At 45.3% G+C, this 20,157-nt stretch overlaps 1 protein-coding gene across 1 annotated transcript in view; it reads right to left on the reverse strand.

Annotated features, from left to right (window-relative positions):
* Nucleotides 1-231: 231 nt before the first annotated feature.
* LOC119950873 (disintegrin and metalloproteinase domain-containing protein 12) overlaps nucleotides 232-20,157 on the reverse strand; it is a 451,211-nt gene continuing 431,285 nt past the window's right edge. Inside the window, 5 exon segments of the mRNA XM_038773759.1 lie at nucleotides 232-351; nucleotides 2,568-2,816; nucleotides 7,095-7,179; nucleotides 12,147-12,282; nucleotides 13,741-13,849. Of these exon segments, the coding sequence (XP_038629687.1) occupies nucleotides 232-351; nucleotides 2,568-2,816; nucleotides 7,095-7,179; nucleotides 12,147-12,282; nucleotides 13,741-13,849 (699 nt within the window).

Here is a 20,157-nt window from a genome sequence, read left to right on the forward strand (position 1 = left end):
CGTGTGGAGTTTTCACATTCTCCCCCACACCCAAAAGATGTGCAGAGTAGGCGGATTGGCCACGCTAAATTGCCCCTTAATTGGAAAAAGTGAATTGGGCACTCTAAATTGAAAAAAAGAGAAGCATACAGGATATTTTTGCCCTCCGTTACCAAATGTAAATCAGCGTGGCTGGTTTTTCATGAGTTTACTTCACTCGCAGTCAAGTAAAAGCTGAAGTGCCTAAGTAACTCACCTGACAGGCTTAATCTGGATCTCAGGGCGCTGCACGGAGGGAGCATTCAGTTGAGATGGCCGGTTTATGGGATTCGCCGGCAGTGGTTTCTGTGGAGGACTGCGCATCAAAGGACCCTGCAATCAACATAAACAAAATAGTGCTGGTTGCTTAAGGTTTGAGTAGATCAGGATAACCAGGGAGAAAACAAATAAACTCCTGCATTGTTCATAAATGTACACATTCAGAAGTCCTGGAATTCCTTGCTACTTTGGAAGTGAGGGCAAAGGAAGACAAAGGGAGGTACGAGGTGTTGGAGGGGGTTCCAAAATAGGTAGGGACAAGGCCATGGGTGGAGGGGGATTTGAAAATGAAGTTAAGAATTTTAAAATCTACACAGTCTTAACTGGAGCCAAAACAAACACTGGATGGTGGGTGAGGTGGACCTGGAGTGAATTAGAATTTTGGATGAGCTCAAGTTTATGTAGTTAGAAAGTGCGAGGATGGCCAGCATAGTAATGGAATAAACAACTCTGGAGGTAACAAAGGCATCCAGGAGGATTTCAGCAGCAGATGGGTTGAAGCAAGAGCGAAGACAAGGTGGTATTTATGGAGGTGCAAGTGGGTGGTCATTGTGATGGAAAGGATGTGGGGTAAGAGTCCGTTTAGGGTCAAATAGAAGACTGAGATTGCGAACAATCAGGTTCAATCCAAGACAGAGACCAGCAAGAGATTGGAATCAGTGGCTATAGAGAGTTTGTGGTGCATTTACATTATTTTATGTGAAAATACTTACATTTAATTAATAGAGCAATATTCGTCTCACTTTAAATGCCCCGACGGAACTTTATTAGCTGCAGTATTGTAGAGAGTTAGTGCTTTTTTATGTTTTAAATTATAAATGTGACTTTCTGCCGTGGAGTTATTTTGTTTGCCAAATGGTGACAGTTCCATATATATTATGCTCTTGGAATCAGATGTAGTGAGCTGCCACTAATACAAATCGAGGATAATAATGGGTCTTCTGCTGACTAATGACTATAATTGGGAGTGTAATTTACTTGTAATCTGTAAAATGTTCTGTTTGCTGTTCATTTACGAAGTGCCAACATACTTAATAACAATAATTGCTGCATTCATTATACTAAATAATAACCTTTTACGACTTTGGTTTAATAGGAAGAGATTTAGCATGTTCCGATAAAGAAAAAAAAAAGTAATTGCACATAAAAGACCACAAACCATTTCCTTCCTTCCTCCCCCACACGTAATAGAATAAAACACAATGTTATTTTCTAATCACATTAACCGTAATATAAATAAATATTATTAACAGGTCTATCAGAATCTGACCAAAGAGAAAAAATAGGTTACCGTTTCATGGGTAAAGTAAGGAAATGTTAACCATTTCTTTTCTTCATAAATATCTGTTTTTCTTTCTTTTTACCCTGGCATGCCTGATGCTACCCGCACACCCGCAGCTGCCAGGGTGCCAGGCTGGCAATACGAATGTGCCCAGCTGCCTGGTTGCCCTTGACAGGGATCGGGCGCAGGGGCTACCCTGCCCTTTTGAGGTGGGGTGGGGGGGGGGGGGGGGTTGGGGTGCTCTAGGATCCCCTAATCGGTAATTAGGGCATTGGCGTGGAGGGGGTAGGAGGTCACAAGATCAGGGTGACATTTAAAATGCCACCCCGAACTCTTCCCGTACTGACGCGCTGAGCCCGTCAGTGCAGGAAATGAGGTAAGTGCGGCCTCGGCAGTGTGTTCCTGTAGAGACCCCCCCAAAAAACCCAAAGTCCTGTTTGATAGCGGGGTCCTTCTTGGCACTGAGAAATACCCCGCTATTCACGTTCAAAACGGGATTCTTGATTTTTTTTCTTTGTTAAATCGCACCCATTGTGTCAGTCTGTTACTGATGATAGAGCATTCATAAAATTATGCATCATGCAACGGTCTACATGACAGAGAATGGACCAATCACCTCTACACTGGCAACCTAGTGGTTATATTAGTGAGCTTATATGGTAAATATAGAAATAACAACTTGTCTCACAGTAAATAGATACTTAATGAAGGCCAAGAATTGGCTTTGCTTTCACAAGTGAAAGATTAATAACTTTTGCTGGAGAATTAAATAGTGAGCACCTAGAATATTAAAGATAATTTTAAAATCTCAATCTTTCTTAGTCTGCATATATATTAATAGTCTGAATTGTCACAAATTACTGGGCAAATGGTCAAGAGGTTTCAGAAACACCTGACAGGCAACCCTTATCAAATCTTAGATTTCTCTTGAATGTTTCAGCATGTGCTGCCATTTGAGATCCCTGCAGCATATTAAACATGTGCATACCTGTGGATTTCTGAAGGAGGGTTTGGCTGGCAATGGTCTGATAGGTACTCCTGAATTAGATTCCATGCTGTGGTTCAGTGGTGGCAGAACCCGCTGCGGTGTCAGGGAAAAGTGCAAATTTGCTCTTCCGACTGAATTCGGCAGTGGATTGCTGATGTGAACTGGTTGATAGCGGGGTGGCCCTCGCACAGTTTGATCTCTCTCATTAGGAGCTGGAAATGAGCCGGATGACTTTATATTGTCAGCCTGCTGAAATAAATAAACAACAAAACAACTGTGGTAAACTTTTGCAGGAGACTTGTTAGTTAGTCATCGTGCAATACTGTTCCTGAGACCTTATTAATATCGCAGCATATGAAACTTTTCACAAGGAATTATTAGTTGGCTGTTGAGTAAATTATTAATAGAGAAAGAAAAAAGACCACAGGATATCTCAAAGTGTTTTATTGCTGTGATAACCCTCACGAGACCCTGGGGGGCACCTCAATTGATCTGCCCGTGGGACTCATGTGCTTTCCTGAATAAACCTTCTCCATTTCAGTTGATCACAAGCCAAGGATAACCATGAGTCAGTGGATTTGTTTGATCTCTTCAGCGATAATCTGATGACATCCATTTGTGTTTCTGCTGCCCTCCTGAACATCTCCTGCAATGGCCGGGTTCTGAGGAGAGCAGTTGCTTTGTGAATCAGGAACTACTTGTTCCATCCAGTGGAATTAGTTTTGGGGTTATTAACACCATGATGTTGGCCATGATGACCTGGGCGAAGATGTTACTGTTGGATCACCTGTCTTTCTACTGTATTTGGAGGATCTTGCGAAGGTATCGCTGCTGGTACTTCTCCAGTGCTTGAATGTGCCTGCTGCAGGGAGTCCATGTTTAAAAGGTCAGGGGTCACTGCTGTTTGGAAAACTATGATCTAAGTCTAATGTTTGAGATCCTGGTCCTCAAATAGCCTGTTCCTCATGCGACTGAAGGCTGAGTTGTCACATTGGAGGTGAGGATGGCTTTGGTTACCTCTGTCTACATTCATCGAGAAGAAGCTCTTCAGATATGGTAATTAGTCTGCATTTTTCACAATCTCACTGTTGGTCATAATCAACATAGGAAGGTGTTGTGCTGTGGGAGGTGGTTGAAAGCTAATCTTAATTTTTAGCTGTTTAGTGAAAAGCTCATTTTCTCGCATGGATTGGAGAAGAAGTCAACAATGACCTGCTAGTTTCTGAGTGAGTACGCACACAAGCATCATCTACGTACTGAAGGTATATGACTGAGGTTGGAGTAGATTTGGGGCATTATTTCCCATTCGTATTGTGCCCGGCACTGTTTCTCTACATACAGTTTTACATTTATATAATATATATATATAGTACTTAAATATCCCTGCTATCCCTGGTGAATAGCGAGAGAGCACAAAAGTGGGTTTCGCGCCTAGCAGTGAAAGGATCGCATTGCTCCTGCCCCACTGTGCCCGACGTGATCTGGATCACACCTTTTCTAGGCGTGATCCAGATCAGTGTAATTAAATGAGTCTGAAAACAACTTTTAAATATGCGCAGCCCATTCGAGCCCGGAGTCTCCTGGCTCCTGGGATTCACCAGCCCCACCGACACAATGTGAGGCCGGCCCCAATCAGTACTGCTTTCCAAAAACAGAAGCTTGCCATGGTGCCCACGTGGGGGGATGGTGGCTCAGAGGTCATTGGAACCCCTGGGTGATCGGGGACAGAGCAGGGCAGTGCCAAACTGGACTATGGCACTGCCCATGTGCCTGGGTCCCGGGGTATTGCCAAGGAGTTGGGCCGAAGAGGGGTCATGCCCATGAAAGGTCAGGTGAGGGGATACATGAAGGGGATGCATAAAGGGGAGGCCTGAAGGGGTGTATGAAGGGTGGGGGCATGAAGGAGGGAAAGGGGTGAAGGGTGGGTATGAAGAGAAGAGGGTGAAGGGGGTATGAAGTATAGGGGGATGAAGGGGGGCCTGCAGTGGGCACACAGGGAATAGGCTGAAAGAGGGGGTTACTGGAAAGGTGAGTGGCCCTCAGCGATCCCAGAACAGGGTATGTTCACTTGGGAGGGGGTGCGATACCCCGATGCTGATGAGGATGGATGGGGGTGTGGCCAGGTCACCCTCATGCCTGAGTGGTGAGGTGGGTGGTTGGTGACGTGGACATTTAGTGATGGGGCAGGTTGTCCCTCCAGGTTTGAGGGTTGGGGATGTTGCCCACGATTCCCACCAAAAATGATACGTAGTAATTTTTAGGGAGAATTTTGCTTTTGGTTTTGCATTAAAGGTGGCTAGGTTGAACGATTTCCCATCTGTTCAGTGGGTTATCTTCATGCCTGTGTGTAATTTGCTGCAGGTGAGGTGCAGTATTGCAATGAGAAAAATGGAGAAGAGAAGAGTTAGAGCAATGACAAAGTCTTGCCAGCTTTTAAAAGGCCTCTGGGTGAATCACTTGCTTCCAGTTTTGGTGGGTACAGTTCATCTTGGGCTGCAGTGTGACTGGGGAAGGGGGCTGAGGCAGCGGAGAAAAGAAGCTGTTAGCAGAGTGCAAAGGAGGAAGGGCCTCAACAGGAGGCTTTACCCACCTATATTCCTCAGAAAGTACTTCTCCAACCTGAACCTCAGCCAGGAATGATACCTGTGGTTGGTGGAAGGTTGCGCACTTTCAGGGCGCGATCGAACGGGCACGCAGTGCCTGAAAAGCAGCTTGGCGTAATGTGGCGAAAAGAAGCCAGGGGACCCCGTTCCCGGGATCTACCCAGCTCGCAATGCCTCGTGAGATCTAACACAATCTCATGATACGTTGCGTTTGGCAAATATGCATACTAGAGTGAGACAGCTAGTCTCACTTTGATATGCAGTTTCCCGAGGCATCCGAGGTCTTGGGATCTATCGTCTTCGCCTCAGAGATCTTGCTGAGTATTGATCAGTTCTAGGCTCCACAAATGAGGACCAGTTGGAACGGAGGCCCCCAGGTGCATGTCCTTGGGCAGGGTGCCAGCCTGGCACTGCCAAGGCATCCAGATGGCACTGCCAATGTACACCAAGTTGGCACGGCCAAGGGGCCAGGCTGGCATTTTTCACATGTCAGCGATTGGGCTGGGGGTACCCTGCGTGGGTGTTGGGTGAGGGCCTGTGGACCCCTTCATAGTGATTTGGGGCTTGGGGGGAGGGAGGTTGGGGTCTGGGATCGTGTCGGGTGCTCCAGAGACAGGATTTTAAAAATGGCTTCCTGATCTCTTGCTACTCTGAGAAGTTCCATCGACCGGAGCTCCTCAGTGCACAAAATGGGGCTATGTGCGGCCTCAGTTGAGGTCCCTATCTAACCCAAGTGCAGTTCAATAGCTTTGTGTTGCTCGGTGCTGCGAGCACTGGGAAACAAACGGCTAAATACGCTTGCTGTGGGACTTTGTTCCCATTTAGATAAATTGCGTTCTCAAAGGGGGAAGCTGCATATGGTAGTAATTGCTGGAGGATAAATTGTTGGGCTGCTGTGTGAGCCTGTATGTCCCTTTGCAAACTGGTATGTGCAGCCACTAAGGCAGCAGTCTGATCCTGCACTGACCATGCTAGGTTTGCAATGCAACCAGCAGAAATCTCATCACATCAGTCTGGGCTTTGTCCTCAGCGCTGACACATTGGGTGGTTTCTGCCTGTCCTGCAATGGATGCTGAGACATCAGCCAGCAGATGCTGCATCATGATCGGGTCCACAGGTATTCTCGTAGAACTGGCCACCATTTCCCTGCTGGAAGAGATGGGCTCCCAGCTCTGTGCAGACCTTGTGTCTAGTTGGAGCTTGACTCCTCCATGCACCTTATAGTGACAACAGGCTCTGTGACTGCTCTGCCAATACATTAAGCATTAACATAAGAACATAAGAACTAGGAGCAGGAGTAGGCCATCAATGAGATCATGGCTGATGTTTTGTGGACTCAGCATTAAGCATTATAAGCATCAGTCACATCTAAGTTTGGATTTGAATCCTCTACAACAGACCATGTTTATGACCCCACCCTTCAGGGAAGTGGAACTATCCTTTTGCCCTGGTCTGACTGCAGCTCAGTAACTCACCATGTGGAGATCTCAGCTCTTTACTTCCCTCTCAGGTACTTGCAGGGCCAGTGTCTGAACTGCTGACTGCAAGTGTTGGATCACGTGATACCTCCTCAGAGGTCTGCTCTTTCTCTGGGCCCTCATCCTCAGGCATCGCTGGGCGGCTAGACAGCAGGTTGTGGGTAACTGAAATCATGAGTCCTGATTGTTGGAGGCTGCTGATGGTTGAGTGCTGTGGTCCATTGAGAAATATCTGAGGTTCGTGGTGCAATTGGTAAGATGTGGCATTTGGCAATTAATTCATTGACCCATATCATTTGTGTGAGGTCACTGATGTTGCACACTACAATCCCGGAGATAACCAAGCAGCACAAAGTTTCTGTGGGTTAATCACACATTACAGTCCCTGCACCCACTCGTCGGCCTAATCAAATGCTTCTCCCAATAATTTATTTCTGATGACATACCTTGTAAATGTTGCCTTGTCTTTTGATGGGAGTTGTGTAGGTCGTGCTGGATTGGCTTGTTGAAGATCTAGTCGGACCTACAGTCCTACAAGTTGAAAAAGGAAAGATCTTAGACGAGTTAACTGGTACAGATTTCATACATTCCAGTACGATCAAGTATATGAAATCAGGGATGATTAATAAACATCTCAGGACAATTTTCATGTGGTCAAATCTTTGCCAGTTGTAATTTATTCCAAACCATTCTTCCTCCAAACTACTAATTTTTACCCCAATAGGTATGGGACTATTTTGTACACACCAACAACCCTGTGACATTCTTTCCAAGGGATTTTTATATTTTCCTATCTGTGACTGGTTTAGTTGTTAAACTATTTGACCATAGACAGCATCACAAGCAAGTTTAGACCCATCCTTATCTGACATCTCTATAGATGAATATTCCAGGAGGGGTCACTGTTGACAGTCAGCGTAGGAATCCTTGGACAAGTTTCTTCCTATTTACTCTGGGAAAACCAAGACCAATTTACATTTCCGCAGCTAGCTGGCTGTAAGATCGGTTAACGGAGGGCAGACTGGGATCACTTTCTGATTTGTCTGCCCCTTTACAATGTTGTGCAGTCTAATATCCTCAAGCCACTGGGGAGTTAAACTTAACTTATTGTTGTCAAACTCACAAGCTTAGAAATAAACCACTTTTCTTTTCCTACTCCCCTCCACTCCTTGCATTTGTATTTTTAAAGACTGGGCAAATGGTTCACTAATATTTGTAAGCAGAGAAAGTTTTGAAATGATATTCCAATCATTTGTTTGAGATGAAAATGAAGGATGTGAAACAAGGTTGTGCAGAGAATTGGGGCTCGGTCTCCTCACATTATGTACCTGGCTTCAAATCCAGAGCTAATTCTTGATTAAAAACCTTCTTTCTTCTGAAAGGCCTAATATTTAGGGTCCAGGGAAGCATTTTCTGACTCTACAGCAGTGCCATTCTCTCTGGTAACCATGGGGCCAGATGGACTACTAAAACCATCTACTGGGCGGTGAGTGAAGTAAAATCTCTTAAATGGGAGCACACAGCAAATATGTTAAAATCTGTGAAGAAGATTCCTGGCAAGAAGATTACAGGGTGTAATCCTTCGACGGAGCCAGAAAGCCCCCTGAAGCTCAGCAGGATGGAAGGCGGCAGACCCGGTCTCGGGTATGGCTGCTCATATCACGGTGGAAACTGACTGTGATGATAGGGCAGGAGTTTGATAAATAATTTGCAAAGCATTTTGATGAGCAAGGCAGGCCGATGATGGAAACCTTTCAGCGGTCAATTGAGGAGGTACTTGGTCCGATTCGGGAGAAGCTGGAAAGACCTCAGAGGCTGTGAAGGAGCATGGAGAGATGCTGAAGGGTGTGGAGGCGGCCTTGTCACGGCATGGGGATCAAAGCACCTCGTTGGAAGCTGAGATGCAGGTGGTGGAGGAGAGGAACAAGACTCTGAGGGCAAAGATGGATGACTGGGAGAACAGGTCGAGGAGACGGAACCTTAGAATCGTAGGGTTGCTGGAGTGGATGGAGGTACCGACGCCCACTGAGTAACTTTTGCAGATGTTCACCAACTTTTTTTGGGGGGTGGTGAATGTCCCCTCCAGAGTTGGATCGGGTACTGAGTACTCTGGCAGAAGCCTTGGGCGAATGAGCCGTGGTTATTGTATTGCACAGATTCCAGGAGAAGGACCGGGTTCTGCAATGCTCCAAACTGAATCGGGACTCAAGGTGGGTTGGAAGCATCATCCGGATATATCGGGATTTCGGAGCAGAGTTGGCAAAGTGGTCTGCGGCTTTTAAGAAGGCAAAGTCAGTGCAGTTCAGGAATGGAGTCAGGTGGATACTCAGCGAGGCTGAGAGTGATTTTCGGTCAAAAGATTATTTTTTAAAATTCGTCAGAGCAGGCGGAGGCTTTTGTCAAGGAGCATGGACTTGGACTTGATTAAATGGATTTGACTTGATTAAATGGACTTGACTCGATTAAATGTATTTGATTGGGACTTTAATGGGGATGATTAGGTGGTGTTGGCTTGAAATGTGTTGTAGCTACCTGGTGTATGTCTGGGACTGAAGGAGATAGCATTGCCGGCAGGTAGTGGTCAGGGTAACAGTATGGGGAATATTTGACCCTCGTGGGGAGTTGAAGTATTGTAATGGTGTTGGGTTTTGGCTACCCTTCTGCAGCTTGGACGGGCTGGGGAGCGTCGGTTAGTGAAACGGAGTGAGGTGGGAGGGTATGGGCTGTGGCTTGTTGGACCTGTTTAGATAAGATTCAATGAGCCTAACTTGTTTGTTTGGTGGTGGGTGGGGAGGGGTTTTTTTTCCTGGTAAGCTGTTTTTAGGTTAATGGGAGGAGGGGCAGAATGGGATGGGGGGATGGGTAGGGTTCTGACGGGGGCGAAGGGCTTTTCTTTGTCTTGCATTAGGGCTGGGGTTGGTCGCTGACTTGGATGGTCACTGGGCCCAGGCCTATTGGAGGTGGGGCCTTTGTCTTCTATCTTTGGGAATTAGTCAGAGTCAATGGCTCGGCGGTGGGGAGGAGAGGGTCAATCAAGTGGTTGTCTCCGGGAGTTTCGTCTGCTTGCTGCCTGTGGCCAGATAGCCATCCACCCTCATCCCCCAATTATGCCTCCATTAAATCTGCTTGGGGATAGAACTGTGGCAGGAGATTGGCATGCTGGCCACCTGTGGTACTGCTTCTGCAGCCAAATGAAAATTTGGACCTCACCATTTTGGATGATTTCATAGCCCAGACAATATGCATGAAAATATTCACATGATAGAGAAAGGCAACTATCTTCACTCTGATTTTTTAAATAGTTTTGATCTCAATAATGTCTGGATCTCTGGTCCCGCTGTTGTCAGTAGGATTTCCTGTTGAATACACCCCTCATCACCGGGAAACCCGAGGCAGGGATCCAACATCGGTGGGACTGGCGGATCCCGCTGGCGTGAACAGCCGGTAAATTCCGCCCATATTGTGACCTTCGATTGCTTTTGTCATTGACATTAAAATGTTGACACCCATTTTTAACCATAAATAAATTCTTTCAGGCTTTGTGCCCCATAATTAATATTGTCATAAATTAAATCTCATTGTAATGAGCAATTGAATGAGTTGTACTTTCTATCATTGATACCAACACTATTGGAAAAGTTCAGTAGAAGGGTCATACAGACTCCAATGTTAACTCCGTTTCTCTCTCCACAGTTGATTCCAGGTCTGCTGACTTTATCCAATGTTTTCTGTTTTAATTTCGGATTTCCAGCACATGTAGTATTTTGCTTTCATTCTATTGCAAAAGTTTTGTTTAAATAGTGGTAATAATGGCTTAACAGTGTGCAGGCCAATACGTGGGATGATAGTGGCAGAAAAAAGGACAAGATTCACTTTGGGCATTAGAGACCAGGGCTTGGGAGTAGGCAAGATAAAACATAAAGATAAAGCAAGTGAGCAGAGCAATGCAATGCAAATTGAAACTGGTTGCAGTAATGTAGGGAAGGGACGAGGACAAGAAAACTTGTAGTGATTTGGTGCTGAGGTGGAGATGTTTGACAGCTTCAAATTCCTAGATGTGCACATCACCAACTATCTGTCCTGGTCCACACACGTCAATGCTACGACAAAGAACAGCACCTATACTTCCTCAGGAAACTAAGGAAATTCGGCATGCCCAATTGACTCTTACCAATTTTTACAGATGCACCATAGAAACAATCCTATCCAGCTGAATCGCAGCCTGGTATGGCAACTGTTCATCCCAAGACATTAATAAACTGCAGAGTCGTGAACACAGCCCAGCCTATCACTCAAACCCGCCTCCCATCCATTGATTCTGCCTACACCTCCTGCTGCCTTAGGAAAGCAGCCAGCATGGGCAGCATAATCAAAGACCCCTCCCACCTGGATTATTCTCTTTTCCAACTTCGTCCATCGGTTAGGAAGTACAAAAATCTGAGAACACGCACTAACAGGTTCAAAAATAGCTTCTTTCCCGCTGTTACCAGACTCCTAAATGACCCTCTTATGGACTGGATTGATCTCTCCATGCATCTTCTCTACTGAGTAGTACTACACTCCATATGCTTCACCCGATGCCTGTGTCTATGTATTTACATTGTGTATTTATTGCTTGTCCTATGCTTTTTCATGTATGGAACGATCTTTTTGGACTGCATGCAGAACAATACTTTCCACTGACCTCGGTACACGTGACAATAAATCCAATGCAATCCATTATCAGTAATTAGGTGAGTAGTGTATCCAGCTCCTCCCTCCTCCTATAGGCTCTAACAATCCATTCTCATCAGCAAAGTAAAAAATAAGCATCCTCAAAGTCCTCATTACAAAGATTACATTTCTTGCCCAGCCCTAAATGTCCATGAGAAGGCGATGGTGAGCAGCCTTCTTGAACTGCTGCAGCCCATGTGGTGTAGGTACACCCACAGTGTGCTTAGAGTTTTACCCAATGACAGTGAAGGAACGGCACTATATTTCCAAGTCAGGTTGGTGTGTGACTTGGAGGGGAATTTCCAGATAGTCTGTTTCCATGCATCTGCTGTCCTTGTCCCTCTAGAAGGAAGCAGTTATGGGCTTGTAAGCTGCTGCCTCAGGAAAGTTGGTGAGAGCCTACAGTGCATCTTGTAAATGGTACACACTGCAGCCAAGGTGTGGTGTTGGAGGATGGGTGGGGATGGAGGCGGGGGAGGTGTTGGGAGTGGATTTTTGTGGATGGAATGCCAATCAAGTGGGCTGCTTTGTCCTGGATGGTGTCAAACCTTTTGAGTGTTGTTGGAGCTGCACTCATCCAGGCAAGCGGAGATTATTCCACCGCACTCTTGATTTGCGCCTTTTAGATGGTGGACAGGCTTTGGGGAGGTGAATACGCACCACGGGCTTCCCAGCCTTGGACCTGTTTTTATAGCCACAGTATTTATATGGTTAGTCCAGTTCGGATTATGGCCAATGGCAACTCCCAGAATGTTAATCAATATTTATTGTTAGAAAGTCCTTACCTTAATTTTTCAACTGTGGTCATTTTATGTGAGAAGAGAAGTTGGAGCAATGTCTTCCGTTTGAAACACATTATCAGCCCAGCGGTGATGAGACTCAAGATGGTAACTAGTATGCCCACAAACAGGCTGTTGCTTTCTGAAACAAAATGCACAAATACAGATTCAGTTTTGACAGCACCGTTGCCGTTAAAATAATTTCTGTCAAACTGTATAAAAGTTTAAACAACAAATGGATCTAGTTATTTATTCCACAGGTTTCTAAAGTTTTTCTTCCAGGAGTTACCCCAATTGGCTGCTGTAACTGGAGCATTCACATAAATGGGCTTTCTGACAAAGTTACAGGGGCTGATCAACGACTTATCCCCACCAAGGAAATGTGCAGAGACTATGACGGGATTCTCCAGTCCCCAGCCGCGTATTTCTCTAGCTGCGACAATTCGCTGGCTGCGGGATTCCAACATCCCACGCTCGTCAATGGGATTTCCCATTGAAACCACCCCATACCGGCGGGAAATGCATGGATGGGGATGCGCTGCTGGCTGGAAAAGTGAATCCCGATGACTGGAAAATTCTGGCCCATTTGGAGTACAGCCTTGTACTTTACTAACAGACTATTTTTTATTCCGAGAGCTCATGTTAAAGGTAACTGAAGCGAAAAGAGTTTGTTTTATATTGCATTGCAGCATACAGTGCCCCATATGGGGAGTGTTAACATTTTGATTCTGTCTGCACGCTCTTATATAGGAAACAGGATTTTATTTCTAACATGATGTATTATTTACACTACATTGACTAGTTTCCAAATCATGATGGGGCGAAATTCTCCGACCCCCAGCAGGGTCTGTGAATCGCGTGGGGCCGCCTAAAATCCCGCCCCCGCCGTGGCAGAGATTCTCCGCCACCCGGGAAGTGGCGGGGGCAGGAATCTCGCCACTCCGATCGGAGAGGCCCCTGCGACGATTCTCCGGCCCGGATGGGCCGAAGTCCCGCCGCTGGGAGGCCTCTCCCGCCGCCGAGGTTTAAACCACCTCTGGAATGGCGGGATTAGCGGCGCGAGCAGGCCCCCGGGGTCCTGGGGGGGGGCAAGGGGGCGATCGAACCCCGGGGGGGTGCCCCCACGGTGGCCTGGCCCACGATCGGGGCCCCCCCCTCAGAGTCCGGGCCAGTGCCCTGGCTGCACTAGTTTCTTCCGCGTCCGCCACGGCCTCCGCCATGGCGGAAGCGGAAGAGAACCCCACATCGCGCATGCGCCGGCAGTGACGTCACTGCCGGCGCATGCGCGGACTGGCGAAAGCCTTTCGGCCAGCCCTGCTGCCGGGGGCGCCGGTCTTCTGGTGGCAACCGCTCCGGCGCGGGGCTGGCCCCCAAAGGTGGGAAGAATTCCCCACCTTTGGGGAGGCGCAACCCCTGAGTGGTTGGCGCCACTCCCCTACTCCGGGACCCTCCATCACGCCGGGTAGGGGAGAATGCTGCCATGTTTTATTACATATACACTCAAAAAATGCTGACATACATGTGTGGAAGAAGCTAATACCGTTTGTGTGCATGTGAATGTAATACATTGCTATTTTAAAAGCATACAGTAATTCCTCACCTTCAAGCCTCAAGGGTCCACTGTCTACACTTCCCCCTAAACCAGGTTTGTCACAATATGGAGAGGCCCAGTCATGGTTACAGTGGCAGTTTTTATTGTTGTTACAAACCTATTAACAGGTAAAATAATAAGTAAGCAATTGTTAGCATGTTTAAAAGAAGAACAATTTTGATGTTTCTGCTTTACATGCCAATTTATATGCAATGCACGTTAAGTAGAAAAACTACAAAGCCAACCAATTTAATAAACGTTGCACACTCAATGGGGTAAATGTTCTGGTCCCGCTCACCTGTGGAACCATCACGGGCGGGATGGAAAATTTGGCAGACCATTTTAAGGTCCACTGACTTCAGGCTGGAATTTCCAGACAGGTGCGATCAGAAAATGCCACCCAATGTTTCAGATTTTACATTTACAAATACATCCTATCCCGATAGCTTGATTGGTAAATGCACAATTTGGCATTTGACACTCTGCCTTGCATCTAGAACACCCTGGATTCAATTCCTGGGTTGTGCATGGTCCCATGTTGGCAGCTCCAATGTATATTCCCAGCTAGGGAGTGAAAAACCATCCAGGGTGCTCTTTCCTGAATGTTATCCAGTGACTTTTTCTGGAATTGTTGTGGCTATCAGGTGAGGGCAGGACAAATCCAGCTGTATTGATGCCCCCTGATTGAATAGCCAAATAGCCTATTGTCGCTGTTCCAATCCGCCAATGAACTGATGGGGCATTAGAGTAAGCACTTCAGAAGTGTGGAGGAGGGAAGAGAAAATATACAGTAATGGGCTAAATTCTAATTTTGTAACAATAATTACAAATGACAATGGCTTCATGACTTGAAACTACCAGAACATTTTGTAATAATCACTTTATTTTTAGTTCAGTGGACAGTGCAAAGACATGTATTTATGAGTACATTATGATAATGTGACAACACATATCATTGTGCAGTGACTAACAGTAGTGCGACGGAGGATTACAAGTTTAACACAATTTCTTATAAAACGTGGTAGACAGCTTGACATGAGGCACCTTTTTTCAAGGGCACTTCAAGGATGGGCAATAAATGCTGGCTTTGACAGCAATGCTCACATCTAGGGAATCATGTAAAACAAATGGGATGAGGTTATCGGTGACTGAATCGTACAGTTAATCCATCACATCTATTGCCTAATGGTCTGATCAAGAGCAAATAGACAAAGGCTTGGTTGCTGGTTATGTCCCTGTCACCTCAGTCACATAATGCTACGTAAGGGCAAGTTTGTGAGGACAAGTTTAATTGGGGAAAAAACAGCAAGTGTGAATACATGTAGAAATTGAGTATGAGAAAAGGCATCATTGTTTTATCATGGACTTCCTCACCATACCAACCTTTGGTTCACTATTCCATGAACACTAAAGGGGTTATTTACTGTATTTGTGTTCCTTGTGGGAGGCCGTAGTTGCTGGCAAAGCATATCTAAAATTCTACTGCAAACTGTGCATAGTTTTCCAGCCTCATTGAAAGTGGTTGAAAAATCATATGTAGTGCCAGCAAATATTTAATAATAAGCATTGCTACTGGGGCACATTCACTCCATTGGGAGCACAAGCTTTGAGCCCAGATCAATGCAAGGAGCGCAGGAACATTGAATTTCTCTGTTTATTTCAGAAACTGTAATCTTTAAAGGGTTGCAGGGCTGTTAGCATAAATCTCTTACATTGCAGAGAAGTGCATATCCGAAATGTATTTAAAAATGAAGCACAAATCACTTCACCTTTTTTTAAAAGTAAATTTAGTGTACCCAATTCATTTTTTTGCAATTCAGGGGAAATTTAGCGTGGCCAATCCACCTAACCTGCACATCGTTGGGTTGTGCGGATGAAACCCACGCAAACACGGGGAGAATGTGCAAACTCCACACAGATAGTGACCCAGAGCCGGGATCGAACTTGGGACTTTCGCGCCGTGAGGCAGCAATGCTAACACTGTGCCACCGTGCTGCTCCTACAAAATCACTTAACCAACGGTCATTTCCTTGGCTTCAAAAATACAATTTTGTCAATTCTACAAAATTTAAATTCAGTAAACTAAAACATTTCTAAATTGATGGGAGTCTGCAAAAGGAAATAACGAGTGCTTGCTGATACCTGAAACCAAATTTGTAGGATTCGGAAAAAAATCTATTCGTTCCTCTTCAAAGTAAGATTAAAACGTTACATAATTTAGAAATACCCCAGAATTGGAGCCCATTGATGGCGCAATTTGCAGATTAAAAAGCTCATCTAAAATTAATTCTTTGAACAAGAAAAAAACGTGACAATCAGTTTTAGTGCCGCAAATTATCTAATCAATAATGAGAAATGGCTCTTTATATAATTCATTATGAGAACCTCTTGAATTTCTGAAAAGAATTTTACACAGCTTGTAAAGCTGCTACTACAGTCTTGAATTATTTTTAAAAAGGGATTCACTGAAATTGTTAAAACTTGGTAATTGTAAATGTCTTATAAAATAATGGGCTGCCTTTTCCTCTAGATGATAACTTTACATGGAAAATTAATGGAGTTAATTTTCAACTGGTTGCTGGAGCATAGAACTGGCTGCGTCAGATAACGCCAGTGTTGAAATTTCTCCTCATCTCAGTCCTAATGGTTGATTCCTTATTCTGAGTCTGTGACTCATTGTAGGTTCCTGCAACCAAGGGGAACATGCTCTTAGCATCTACCCTATCAAACCCTTAAGAAATTTATTTTTGATCAGCTCTCAATATTCTAAATTCTTGGGAATATAGGTCCAGTCAACTTGATATCCTCATAGGTGCAGGTGTTAGTGGAACTATCATTTCATTTTAAAAAGCTGGTGCACTTTTGCAATACCAATTTTAAATAATGTATTTAGGTATGAACCTGTGTTTTGTAACCATCAGTGCAGAAGGAGGCCATTCAGCCCATCGAGTCTGCACCAACCCTCTGAAAGAGCACCCTACCTAAGCGCACTCTCCCACCCTATCCCCATAAAATAACCTTCTTAAAACATGATTTTTCATTTGATTAAAAACATCCTCTATTTTTCTCACTTTTTCGCTCTCAAACTTGCAAAGCTATGCTGTCTAATAAAAAGATGAGAAACCTACTCTTACCGATGTAACTGAACTAGTCACTAGAAGTTGCTTAGAAGGAGCCTCCATGTGCTATACTCCCAGAGCGGTATTGCCAGAATAGACACCCAGTAAGTGTGGAAATCCTGATAGCTTAATACTCTTTCGTGCCCTGACATATCGTACTATCTCTTTGCCTGATGTTTGGTCATGATTGTTAAAATCATTTTCAATATCCCCCCAACCTTGATTCAGTTGAATAATGTAACAAGGTCTTGTATGGATGAGTTGGCTCAAAAAAATGAAATCAAAAAGGTTTTCATCTCTTTTAAGCACTGCCGATTTGGATTTCGAGGCTACTGAGTTATCTTTTATGTTGATCCAAAGGGGAATCAAGTTGCAATTCTGTAACAGCATAAATACTCTGTTGGCTGTGCATCATTGTCAGATAATGACAGAGTTCTTCAGATCTATGAAACAACAACTACAGAAGCACTGTGGTGTTGCGTGATAATTAGAAAATAAATGTCAAAAATGCCAAAAGATCAAAAAAGTTACAACTAATTGTGAAGTAAAGGTTACACACACATCCCTTTAATAATTCAGTTCTGTAGTAACACGGATCACCAAAAGATGGCAAAATTGAGTGGTTTTGGAGGCAGTGTAGTAGTGTTGAATAATTTTGTCTGAAACTTCGGATGGAACTTAACAGAAACATTTCCAAGTGTCATTTTGTGCGAGTTTGGCAGGGTGTTTCTCCCAGGCTTTTTCTGTGTGATCCACACCGTTATTTACCCACACTTAAATCATTTTCCTGGGCCTTGGGGAGTTTCTCCCTGGTCTGGCCCATACTTAAAAATATTTTCATTATAGGGGAGCTGAACCTGCCGGCGAGACTGGCTGCTCAGAGATTGGGCCATTTTGAAAGGACATTGTCTACAATCACTAAATGTTGAATTGATTGAGGTGGAGAGAATTTGGATACAGGTTAGGCAGCAGCTTTATTGATGAAGTGAATTTCTTTCCGAAAATGATGTCCAAAGATGAACAGGTTAGATGGATTGGCCACACTAAATTGTCCCTCAATGTCCAAAGATGTGCAGGTTAGGTGAGGTTTTGGGGATAAGGCGGGGAGTGGGTCCAGGTAAGATGCTCTTTCAGAAGGTCGGTGAAGAATTGATGGGCTGAATGGCCTCCTTCTGCACTGTAGGGATAAGTGTGAGGTAATCTATTTTGGCCGAAAAAATAGTCAGACAAATTATTATTTAAATGGAAGGCAGATTCAAAATGCGTCTGGGCAAAGGGATCTGGGTGTCTGTTTGTGAATCACAGAAAGTCTCTACGCAGGTACAAAATGTAATAAGAAAGGCAAATAGAAAATGAACGTTTATTGCAAAAGTATAAAAGCAGAGAAGTATTGTTGCAATTATATAGGGTGTTGATGAGACCACATCAGGAGTACTGTGTCAAGTTTTGGTCTCCTTATTTGAGGAAGGATGTGGTGGAGTTAGAAGCAGTTCAGAGGAGGTTCATCAGATTGATTCCGGAGATAAAGGAGTTGACGTATGAGGTGAGATTGAACAGTTTGGGTTTATACTCGCTGGAGTTCAGAAGGGGATATGATTGAGGTATATAAAACACTAAAAGGGATTGGTAAAATAAATGTAGACCAAATGTTCCCCCTTGTGGGGCAATCTAGAACCAAGATGTCATAGATTGAGATGCGGTAGATTTAAAACTGAGATGAGGAGGAATTACTTCTCGCAGAGGGTGGTGAATTTGTGGAACTCGCTGCCCCATAGTGCGGTGGACACCGAATCATTAAATGGTTTCATAGGGAGATAAATATATTTCTGATTAAAAAATGGGTTGAAGGGATATGGGGAACAGGTAGGGAGGTGGCTTTGTGGCCAGTAAGAGATTAGCAATGATCTGATTGAAGGGCAGAGCAGGCTCAAAGGGCTGAATTGGCTACTTCTGCTCCTGGTTCCTATGTTCCTATGGTGATCCGATCTCTTAAGTGAGCTTGAAGGTCCCCCTCATCTGGCATCCAGGGACAATGTCACCCCCGCACGCATGGGCATTACCCCAAATCCCACCAAGTGAGGACACTCCATTATGGAGTTGCTGAGGACCCCTCTTTAGAGGCCTCCCCATGCTCCCTTTTGACCCCCTCTTTCTGCACCCCACCCTTCACCCTTCTAACCCTTCATATCCTGCTTCTAACCCCAGTTTCATGAGTTTGGACCCCTCAGCCCCCGGCCCTTGTGGCAGTTCCTTTGCCAGCCTGGTGGGATAGTGCCATGGTGCCAGTCTGGCACTGTCAAGGTGCCCAGGTACCAGAGTGAGAGCCAGGGTTCCACCCTGACCTGTCCACCTAGGTGTCTCCAATGGAGACCCATTCCCCCAGGTGCCATTACGCCTGGTCCATGTTTGTGTGGACCAGTGCTAAATAGCCCGTGGTGAGGTCTCCCAGGCCTGGGCGTTAGTTCCCAGGCATCGGGAGAATCAGGCGGCAACATATTTAAATAAACCTAATGGCTCAATTCAGTATGGATGTCTGGATCTCGCCCAGCATCATAAGGAGCCTAACATACAATGTGGTCTCAGAATCCAAGATGTTTAAAGCGCCAGTGGCACTCAAACATCACTACGACCCCAAGCCGTCTGTTAGCACACAGAGGTACCGATTTAATACTGCCAAGAGGATCCAGGGGAGTTTTTGGCCCGATTGTGTAATCTGGTAGAGTTTTGCGATTACGAGCCGTACCTACCTGGGAAGACCTTGCATGCAGAGTAAATAATATGGCGACCCAGTGGAAATTGCTGGCTGAGCCGTTGCTGGATGTGAAAAAGGCCATTGAGATCTCCCTCTCATGGGAGAGCACAGAGAAGGGAGTCCAGGAACTCCAGGGAAGGTTAGGGATAGAGATACACAGCATAGGATGCCCCCCCATTCCAGCAGACACCGCCCGTTAGGTCTGGAACCCCTGAAATCCCACCCCTGGCTTGAACACCGTCCGGACCCTTGGCCAAGGGCCACTACAGCCAGACGGGACACCTCCTCCAGAATCGATGGAGGGTGATCCAAGGTGGTGCAGTATTTGTGACCGACAAAACCACAGGGCTAGAAAACCACAGGTGAGCCAGCAAAACTGCCGCCTGACCCGAGGGAGACGCCACCCCAGAGCTATGATGCTCTATGCGCCTCGAGAAATCTGATGGCAGCATTGCATTGCTGCATACAAATTGTCCCTTCAAGATTATTGCCCATGTGAACAACCATTCATTAAAGATAGGGTGGAGGGCTTCGAGAAAATCAGGCCTGGAGTTC

Source organism: Scyliorhinus canicula, chromosome 16, assembly GCF_902713615.1.
Source record: "Scyliorhinus canicula chromosome 16, sScyCan1.1, whole genome shotgun sequence".
In the NCBI taxonomy this organism is placed as follows: Eukaryota; Metazoa; Chordata; class Chondrichthyes; order Carcharhiniformes; family Scyliorhinidae; genus Scyliorhinus; species Scyliorhinus canicula.